At 37.2% G+C, this 9,790-nt stretch overlaps 3 protein-coding genes across 3 annotated transcripts; all 3 read right to left on the bottom strand.

The window, feature by feature from the left end:
• Positions 1 to 205: 205 nt before the first annotated feature.
• Positions 206 to 1,657, bottom strand: LOC103408269 (large ribosomal subunit protein eL24z). Its single transcript, XM_017324959.3, has 3 exons — positions 1,302 to 1,657; positions 1,046 to 1,194; positions 206 to 487 (listed from the first exon to the last, which is right to left on the bottom strand). Exons 1-3 carry the CDS (start codon positions 1,488 to 1,490, stop codon positions 331 to 333), a joined length of 495 nt encoding a protein of 164 aa, XP_017180448.1. The 5' UTR covers positions 1,491 to 1,657; the 3' UTR covers positions 206 to 330.
• Positions 1,658 to 2,101: 444 nt separating this feature from the next.
• On the bottom strand, positions 2,102 to 5,848 carry LOC103408270 (replication factor C subunit 2). The gene is made up of 7 exons (XM_029101010.2): positions 5,513 to 5,848; positions 4,335 to 4,441; positions 4,144 to 4,245; positions 3,687 to 3,882; positions 2,763 to 2,891; positions 2,486 to 2,680; positions 2,102 to 2,397 (listed from the first exon to the last, which is right to left on the bottom strand). Exons 1-7 carry the CDS (start codon positions 5,663 to 5,665, stop codon positions 2,287 to 2,289), a joined length of 993 nt encoding a protein of 330 aa, XP_028956843.1. The 5' UTR covers positions 5,666 to 5,848; the 3' UTR covers positions 2,102 to 2,286.
• Positions 5,849 to 6,722: 874 nt separating this feature from the next.
• LOC139194970 (zinc finger BED domain-containing protein RICESLEEPER 3-like) lies at positions 6,723 to 8,571 on the bottom strand. Its single transcript, XM_070820132.1, has 4 exons — positions 8,158 to 8,571; positions 7,753 to 7,806; positions 7,367 to 7,635; positions 6,723 to 7,278 (listed from the first exon to the last, which is right to left on the bottom strand). Exons 1-4 carry the CDS (start codon positions 8,569 to 8,571, stop codon positions 6,723 to 6,725), a joined length of 1,293 nt encoding a protein of 430 aa, XP_070676233.1.
• Between the last annotated feature and the right edge of the window lie 1,219 nt (positions 8,572 to 9,790).

The following is a 9,790-nucleotide window of genomic DNA, read 5'->3' as shown; positions in this document are numbered from 1 at the left end:
AAACTAATAAATAATTGACTAAATAAACATCCTGCAAAGTTTCATTAAAAATTTCCAAGTTTTTCTTACAATTTCCGTGGTTTCCATGTAATTTTTATCGATATCGATATTATCCCGATATTTCCATCGATATTTCCGTGTTTTCGGACTACCGATATTTCCGATATTACCGATATTTTCTTCCTTGATTGAAACCCAACAGGAAGATCCAAAATTCTAGTGGCCAACAATGCAAATATTGATCCATACAAAAATGCAAACCAGAAAAGACTTAAATTGTCAGAGCAAAACAAGTTGAGTAAATTGTTAAGATAGGAAGAGGAAGAAAACTCATCGCTTTCCACCACCACCACCTCCAAGCTTGGCGGCCTTGGGAGCAGCAGCCTTGGGCACATTTCCCTTGGACTGGCCCTTTGACTTGGACACCGATTCGGCCTTCTTGGCCTTCTTCTCATCCTTGGTCTTCTTAATCCTTTCCTTAATTTCACTGCCAAATTCACACGCGCAGATTTAAATGAGCTAACAGTGTCCTTGTTGAACAAAACCCAAAACTGAATTTCTCGTCCTAATCAATCGATTGAATTTTTAACAAATACACATAAATATGAAAGAGCAACAGTGCATGTTGAACAAAACCAATAATTGATCAACTTAGAGTATGTCTGGGAATGCTTTGGTAAGGCTAAAAGCGCTTCTGGATACCAAAAACACCTCTAGCAGAAAGTGCTATTGAATTCTAAATGCGGTGTTTTTCTTGGCACTGGTATTTGTGATTAAAATGTTCGTATGCTTCTAACAAAACTGGTTCTAGCAGAAGTGCTTATGAGCAGAAGTTTGCAGAATCTTTTCCAAATTGCCCCATGATCAAATGATTCAATTCATAACGCATAGTTAGCATACCACAACAAAACCCTAATTTTCAAAATCTTAATCATTTGATTCAATTTATATATATAAGCCACAGATGTGAATGAACAAACAGAGGACAAGTTGAACAAAACCCAGAATCCATTTTTATCAATATAATTCATTCAATTAAACATACCGAAGAGCAGCCTCACGGGCAGCGTCACGAACTTCGGGCTTTTCGGTCCTTCGCTTCTGGATAACTTCCAATGTGGCACCCACAATGGACCTCGAATAGGGCTTCTTGGTCGAGCGGCGCTTCTTCTTCACAGATTCAGCCGCAATATCCTACATCACGGACGGATGAGCTTACAATAATATCCCTCATTCATTCCATCAAACAAATCAACGATTCGAACCAAAACGCGGCGTTTCACGGATGCTAGGGGTTCTACCTTCTTGTGTTGCTTCCGGTACATGGCGGTCCAGGTGAGCTTGGAAGGCTTGAGGCGGTTGTGGAAGTACCTCTTGCATTTGGAATTGGCGAAGAGGAAGACCTGGGAATCGGAGCGGATGAATCGGATTCCCTTTCCCGGGTAAATCTTGTCGCCGCTGAAACGGCAGAGCTCCGTCTTCAGAACCATGGCTGCTCCTCCGCTGCTTCTGTGCCGCCCCTGCTGCTGCTCGCTCTCCTCTGCTAAAATCTTCGACCTGTCCAAACTCTAAAACCCTAATGCCTCGGGTACCCAATTTAACGTCAACATCCCAATACGACACCGTTTAGGAAGCACTGGGCTGTTTTATAACTTTAATTTTGTAGTCTTGAGGCTCAGCCATTGATGTTTTGTAAGACCCACAACCACAAAACCAAAAAATTAAACGGTTCAACAGATAAAACAGCTGTCGTTGAGACTGTTTTATAACTTTAATTTTGTAATCTTGAGGCTCAACCGTTATTGTGTATATATGTATGTCTAAGTGTGCATAGACATTAGACGGTTCAATAGTTCACACGTGTAAACAACTGTCTCTAGCACGCTTCTACGTACAAAACACAAAACCGTCCATGGATGATACTCTAAACTCAATAGTCAATCCCTCAGGGCTCAGGGTATTGCCCAATTGGTGAGGTGAGTGTAGGGAAGAATTAGGTTTAAGCTAAGTCAAGAGTTCGATTTCTTCCACTACCAAATTATACGAGAGATACGAGTACGTTGTAGCTTGTAACATGTATACCTTTGAAGGAAACTGAATATCATGTTTCAAATTTCCATTACTTAATAGTGTGCTTGGCAATTCTAGACAAACACAAAGAACTTGCACATAATCCATTTCTCCCGACAAAAAAAAACGATTTCTGAATCGAAACCACAGTTAAATACAAATATTCACCATCGAAAAGTCGCAGGTTCTACTTGTAGTTAATACGACTTTCTTTTTTTATGTTTCCTTCGCGGTTTCACGGACTAGGGAAAGCTTAGCCAGAAGACCACACATCTGAAGGTACGAGCCAACTCCATCACAGATTCTCATGTGAGCAAATCCAGTTTCCTGCAAACACGCACGAGTAAAAGACTTATCAAAACACAAGATCTCAGAAAGAATGAGAGGGAAATCTCTGCATAGTGTGCATATGTGCCTTCATGAACTCCAGTTTCAAAAACTCAGCCATATCATAGTTTTTTATGATACGGAAAAAAGTTGTGATTATGTCCGTTGGGGAGTAACCCAGATCGTAGAGCTGCTTGAGACCCGAACAAGCATCATCAAATTTCCCTTCCAGTATGTTGCGCACCATATTCTTTACATGCAACGGATGAGGCTGGTCACAGACCTGTAAACCAAAAGAAATCCTTTAGGATTACCAAGGAACATACAAAACAATGGAATATTTAAAAGTATTTCGTAAGTATAACCTTGAAAACATTTTCTTGGTTCACAAACCGGAATCCACTGTTTGTAGCTTGCAAGTTATTCAGTGCCTGCCTCATATCACCATCAGCGGTGAAAATAATCGCTTCAAGACCTTCTGGAACATATGGAACCTTCATTTACAGCAAACGCAGATGAATCATACACGACCCAAATTTCAAATATAATGTATACATGGCAATGGTAGAATGTGAAACCACTTTTGATCATTGGAAGGAAAGGCTCAAATTAAAGCGAAGCTCAACAAGTGAGGCATATGTTCTAGGAAGTGGGTGGAATTCCTAGGAAATAAAAACATCGAAGCCCAAGAAAAGAGATGCTTTATTAAGCTTCATCTGACGGCACAATTATTAAATATCTTATCAAACACTGGTTGCAACCCTAGAGTTAAAGAGGCTAATTCAAATGTCAACGTAAAAACCACTATTAAGACTGCTAGAATTTAGAAGGATAAGAAACTGGTTGCAAGGGTATTTTTCCCAATCTCTTGGCAATGATAGCACAAATGGATTTAAAACACATGTTACCATGTTGTGCTGCAAGTGAGACACACCGACAGAGGAAATGATTAAGGAAGACATGCAAACGTCATTTTGTTGAGTAAATGAACAACCTTCTGATAAACAAAATACCTAAGCAAGTTCAGTATTTCGAGCTCCAGACGTAGTGAGGAAAAGAAATAAAGTAGAATAGATTGGGAAATAAATAAAAATGGAATCACCATAAAAGCTAAGCTTTGGCAGAGAAAAAATAATATGCTCTGACTAATAAACTAGTGTAGACAGATCAAAAACAATTAATACAAACTAATAGTTAAGGAAAGTTGTACCAATATTTCTTTATATTTGAAGCTAGCTAATGACAGTATGCAAAAATGACATTACTACAATGTAGAGAAATTTCTTTACCTTCTCAGCTTGAACCACTATCATTAGGCGACCAAGTATCTCCTCATCAGTCAATCTAGAAAACCGGACAAGGGCACATCTACTCTGAATAGGCTCAATGATTTTGGAAGATGTATTGCACGCAAGAGCGAAACGAGTGGAATTTGAATATATTTCCATTGTTCGCCTCAGAGCTTGTTGTGCTCCAGATGTCATGCTGAATTGTGTACAATACACACCCAGAGGATTTCCGATACCCAGTGCCAAACTCAAAAATTAATATTTAAACGAAGTAATGAAAATAACAATGTTGTAGGAACAAATAAAATAGAGAGATATATGTTTTCTGCGATGAAAGAAATAGACAAAAGGATGAACAGCCATGCACCAAAAAGTTAAAATTTAAACACATAGGCAGATAGATAAGAGCAATTTGAAGTTTTCAGATTGGTTTCATGGAGAATATCACTAGGGTTACCTGTCAGCTTCATCCAAGATGACAACTTTATGGCGTCCGGAAGGCAGTGTAACTTTCTTTTGAGCAAACATTTTAATTTTGTTCCTCACAACATCGATTCCCCTAAAGAAGAAACGACAGTAAATAAGTTGATGATAAATGCCAATAACAGTTTAGAAACTGAACTCCATCAAGACCATTTATGTACTCACCTGTCATCTGATGCATTCAGCTCTAAAACAGCCTCCTTATAGTTTGGTCCCAAAAGCTCATGTGCAAGAGCCAGTATGCTAGTGGTCTTACCAGTTCCAGGAGGACCCTGAAAACAATAAACAGTGATCAGTCAAGGCATAGGTTAAGTAAATTTAAGCAACAATAACCTTTCCGCTTAGTTCATCGATAACCCCAAACACAAAACACCACCACTCAAACGAGTTTAATAGCTCAGTATGGCGGAAGTCTTTCATAATGCCATAAGGAACAATTTGATAACCATTTTGTTATAAGTTGTTAGTGTTCACTTTTTGTGCTATAGATAGAGGAAAAGTAATAGGAGAAAGGAGGAACGAAGAGTGTGAAGGATGGATGGTGGAAAAATGTGATCCTTCATTTCACCCTCCTCCCGCCCACCACCTCCCTTCATCCTTCTTTATTCATCATTTCTCCCATGTTCGTTTTCTCTCTATCTCTAGCACAAAAAATAAAAACGAAAAAAATCAAAGTCAAAATGGTTATCAAACAGGCCAATAGTTTTTATACTTTCATCTCTCTTCTAAAGCATGAGATCCCAAAGTTTCTGTCGACGTAAAATTTGATAGCAAACTGAAGTTGCTTCTAGCATGTACCTCATTCCCACTCCGGGTAATATTAACAATTCATCAAATTGATTCAAATTCTAGTTAACCGGACAGAAATTTCAAGTTCATATAAGCCCTCACTCTTCTTAATGAACAGGCACACAATTTTCCCCAATTTCAAACTCATGAATACCCATGGAGTCTGAGAACACAGGCATCCAACACAATGAATGGCCTTTAACCAATCTTCTCTCCAACTTTTCAATTTCCAGTCGACAAATTCCAATAATGTTGCATAAATTTATCGAATTGTCAACCAAATCAAAAAGCCCCATTCCTCTCCTCATATTCAAAAGCCAAACTGAGCCCAGATGATAGTCCAAAATTTCAAAACTACAATGTTTATTCGACTTTACCTCTGCGAAAAGCGGCCGCTGCCTCAACGAATACACAAATCACAGACCACAACACAAAATTACAAAGAATAAATCCACATAATCAAGCTACAAATTTAACATTCCGCTAGGGTTTAGGGCTTTAGTAAAATTGAAAACGTTGGATTGTGAGCATAAATGAGTGAGAGAGAAACGTACGGCTAAGATGAGGTTGGGCATGTTGCCGTCGCGAGCGATGACCTGGATTCTGGACACGGCGTCTTCATTGCCCACAATGTCGGCGACCTTGGTGGGCCTGTACTTCTCCACCCACGGCATGTCGTAGGCTGACGAAGAAGAAGACGACGCCATTGCTGCTGCCGTCTGCTGATGGCTGCGACAGAGAAGGAGAGGTCGTGGCGCGCTCGCGAAGAAGATGGACTGGAAGTGAAAACCCTCTCCGAACAGCCCTCTTTGCCTTATTGCTTCGATTTGGAGGGAAAATTGCCCTTCTGCTGTTTATTTCGAAGGGCTTGGAGAAGGTTCTATTTATTTGTTTCTAGGTCCTGAGCTTTTGATATTTACACATCCAACCCCACCTTTAATCCGCTAACTTTCTTCTTTTTTGTTTTTCGTTTTTTCGCTCACATCCATTACCAATAGGCTGGGGTAGTAATTTTTAGAATGTAACCCAATCCAACCAACCCATTGTTATGGGGGTTGGGTTGGGCGGGTTTCTTGGTTTGGGCTTCATACTATTTTTTAATAATAATTTTATTTTTCTTCACAAACAAACATTAAAATCATTCAACCAAGTAAATCTAAACTCCTGAATCCAAATTTCCTTAACAAAAATGAACTTGAAATCTCAATTACTTTATTATTAAACTTAAAATCCATGTTCCAAACTTCAACCATAAAAGAAAATCAACTTAACAATTCTATAATCTTAATAAAATCCAAAGCTAAACATAAACTGACATATAATCCCAAAATTATAATAAAATTCAAAACTTAAACATAATGAAAAACTTTAAGATAGTAGCAGTATCTATGAGCTTTGAGCAGCAAAGGTTGACGACCATCAGTAACATGAGAAAACAACTACTAATTTATTCCCAAAGTCAAAGGTCCAAAGCATTCAAAAGAGGCTGTAAGCCTGCAACGGATTCCAAACATTCATTAAATCATTAGTAAACCATGAATAACAACACAAAGCATTAGAATTTGGATAGAAGTTTACATTGATTAGTTCATAGAAATTGCAAAGTAACTTAAATCGACCATGTACTAATCAACGGTATCCATTTCAGATGTGCAGGCAACTAAAGCTCTACACGACATATATAAATTAAAATAAAACAATTCAGAAAGTATTTAATTGAAAAATGAAAACCACATACAAGTTTAAATAGTTTGTTACCTGATATTATCTGCTCATGATTTCCATATTCTCAATGGATGATGATTCAACTTCTGAAAATATAGGAGGTGACTTTAACCAATTTTGAGTGCAAATCAGTGCCTCTACCATCTTAGGAGTTAGGGAACTCCTATAATCATCAAGAATACGCCCTCCAGTGCTAAAGGTAGATTCAGATGCGACTGTGGAAACCGGTATTGCAAACACATCCCTTGCAATCTTAGCTGAAATTGGATATTTTTCTTGGTGAACCTTCCACCATTTCAAGCATTTAAATTGCTTATCCATTGGATTCTTATGAGGTTCCAGTAAGAACCTATCCACCTCACTTCTTAACTCACCTCTATTTATCTGTTTTCTTATCTTCAGAAATTGAGACAACCTTGCATCTTCAATAGAACTACTATCAACAACTTCCATTGGTGCACTGCTACTAGATGAACCAACATTAGGAGCTTGGGGAGCTTGTTCATTAGACTTCAAATAAAAGTAATAAAGCTGCACTAACACATCTTTAAAACCATTGGTCAATTCAATCACTTCATCTGCACCGTATACAAAACTGAAGCAAAATGAAACATAATCCAATTTAAATCTTGGATCAAGCACCATTGAAATAATCAGTAGCTTATTAACATTTCCCACATAACCTCAATATTTGCATCACCATGTATAAAGTAACAAAATGTCCATCATCTTCCTCCAGCCTTTCAAATGCTTTTTGGAACTTAAGGGCAACAACCAATATTAAATAGGTGGAATTCCACCTTGTTGGTACATCTAAAACCACAAGACCCTTAGACTCTATTTTCACACGTTCCATACATTCCTTAAACTTTTTTAGCCTTGAAGGCGAAGACCTCACATACTTGACAGGGGATCGAATTCTCAATATAGACTCATGAAATTCCTTTAACCCCTTAGACATAATTAGATTCACAATATGAGCACTATATCATAAATGCATGTACACACCATCAAGAACAAGAACATCAGTTTTCCAATTTTTCAATTTCCTTTTCACATAATTAACAACCTGATCATTTGTTGAAGCATTATCAACAGTTATAGTGAACACATTTTCTATTCCCTATTCAATCAAACACGATTCAATCAGTTTCCCAATTGTTTCCCCTTTGTGATTAGGTACAGGATTCAATATGCGCTTATGAAAATTCCAATCACAATCAACAAAGTGAGCAATTAAAACCATATAACTAATGTTTTGTGCAGATGTTCAACAATCAGTGGTAAGGCAAACTCTTTGGGCATTTGTGGTCAACACATTTTTCAAAAGTCTATTCTTATCCAAATACAATTGAAACACATCTCTTGCAATAGTTTTGCGTTAGGAAGGGGTAAATTTTGGAGAACTAATACCACAAAAAAACTTAAACCCTTCATTCTCAACAAAGCTAAAGGGTAGCTTGTCAAGAACTACCATCTTGGTTAACTCAACCCTATAAGCTTCCTTACTAAAGCCAATTGCCATAAGGCTACCATTGTTCTCCCCAAAGCTAAGGATTTTTTGTTTTTTGTCCTCAACCCGATGAGGATACCTTTTACATTGGTTAGACAAATGATTCCACAAACTAGAGGTCCCATACTTCTTAGTATCACAAACATAACTCTTCTTGTAGTAGTTACAAGTAGCTCCAAGGTCACTGGGATCAAAAGATTCACCACCATCAACTTTGGTGAAGTGATCCCACACTATGGACATTTTCCTACTTGGATTCTTCTTCTTACCATTATCCACCAACGGAAGAGGTGGCACTGATGAAGCATTAATATTGATCGTAGTTTGAGAACTTATTGTTTCATTAGCTTTAACGAACATATCTTTCCCAGCCATTGTATTCCAAAAAAAACTCACTCAATATGATATAATAAAATACAATATGAATGTCAAATAATAAATAGAAAACAAGTGGAAAAAAACAAAGAAAAAAAACACTCTAACATGCATAATATAATCTGAATGTGCAGTATTGATTCAATATACACCAATATTAGTCTATTAGATATCAAAATATTTTTGAAATTAACAAACCCAATATATAATACATAAATTTACAACTTATATATAATACATGAATTTACATTAATAAGAAGATGCTTGTATGCTTTGGAAATTAACAAACCCAATATACAATATATCAGTAACCAATATATTGTCAATTAAAATCTACTCGATGCATAATACATGAATTTACAACTTACACTCATAAACATTCTGCAAACTTTCACAATTGAAATTTCATTCACTTAAATTTAACCAAAGCATCATCACAATCAGATCATGATATTACTAATACTCAAATTCAGACTCACCGAAAATATAAAGGTTAAGTCCTTATCACCCAGGTATACAAAGCCTCAGAAAACTACACCAAAAAGAGACAATCGAGTTAGAATTTCAATCTAGTTGAATAGGAAAATAAACTGAAGAAAATTTTGAGTGAAATACTAAAATCATCACCTAAAAGCAGCAGCCAACTAATCAAGAATGACAAAAATTGAGATATTAGGGTTTTGGGGTACAGTGGCACAGAGAAAAAATTATAAGGTTTTTATAGATTGAGAGAAGATGAGGGATCAATCTCGAAGAGGTCATAGAGAATAATCAGAGATGAAATTGATTCTTGCGTGATTTTCCAATAGCTTGAATTTTGAAATTGCGTCTGAGGGTTGGATGAAAAAATATCTATATTCAGGTGGCCGGATTTAAACCTTGGAATAATTTTTTGGGCTTTCTAACCGACCCAAACCAATTAATGTTGGGTGGGTTGGTCAGTTAACACGCACAATGCCCACCTCTAATTACCAACAACAAACTTGACAACACAAAGGACCAAAATTTACAACAAAAAACACAAACAAACAAATGTGGCCTAACCAAAAGTTGAAACTGAAAACAGCCAGTTTCGCTGCATCTTCCACCATAACCACCGCTAGAACCACCAAAATAGCAACTGTGCATGTCGATCCACACAAATTCTTGCCCCTAATTAAGATTTCCCTCATCGATACCATCATCTAACCCCAAGCTTCACTCCTAGCACAACTACAGA

The sequence above is a fragment of the Malus domestica genome, chromosome 04 (genome assembly GCF_042453785.1).
Source record: "Malus domestica chromosome 04, GDT2T_hap1".
In the NCBI taxonomy this organism is placed as follows: domain Eukaryota; kingdom Viridiplantae; phylum Streptophyta; class Magnoliopsida; order Rosales; family Rosaceae; genus Malus; species Malus domestica.
The sequence above is the reverse complement of the archived record's forward strand: the minus strand, read 5'-3'. Positions and strand labels throughout refer to the sequence as shown.

Bases quoted from the DNA above. Each gene is read 5' to 3' on its own strand.
- LOC103408269 (XM_017324959.3), bottom strand. From the start codon at position 1,490: ATGGTTCTGAAGACGGAGCTCTGCCGTTTCAGCGGCGACAAGATTTAC. The intron at 1,195-1,301 runs GTAGAACCCCTA...TCCGTGATGTAG, and splicing joins ACCGGAAGCAACACAAGAAG to GATATTGCGGCTGAATCTGT. The intron at 488-1,045 runs GTATGTTTAATT...TGAATTTGGCAG, and splicing joins GCCCGTGAGGCTGCTCTTCG to TGAAATTAAGGAAAGGATTA.
- LOC103408270 (XM_029101010.2), bottom strand. From the start codon at position 5,665: ATGGCGTCGTCTTCTTCTTCGTCAGCCTACGACATGCCGTGGGTGGAG. The intron at 4,246-4,334 runs GTGAGTACATAA...TTTCTTCTTTAG, and splicing joins CTGAATGCATCAGATGACAG to GGGAATCGATGTTGTGAGGA. The intron at 2,398-2,485 runs GCACATATGCAC...GCGTGTTTGCAG, and splicing joins TGAAACTGGAGTTCATGAAG to GAAACTGGATTTGCTCACAT.
- LOC139194970 (XM_070820132.1), bottom strand. From the start codon at position 8,571: ATGGCTGGGAAAGATATGTTCGTTAAAGCTAATGAAACAATAAGTTCT. The intron at 7,807-8,157 runs GTAGTTCTTGAC...TTGATTGAATAG, and splicing joins GGGTTGAGTTAACCAAGATG to GGAATAGAAAATGTGTTCAC. The intron at 7,279-7,366 runs GTTATGTGGGAA...ATTTTGCTTCAG, and splicing joins ATGGTGATGCAAATATTGAG to TTTTGTATACGGTGCAGATG.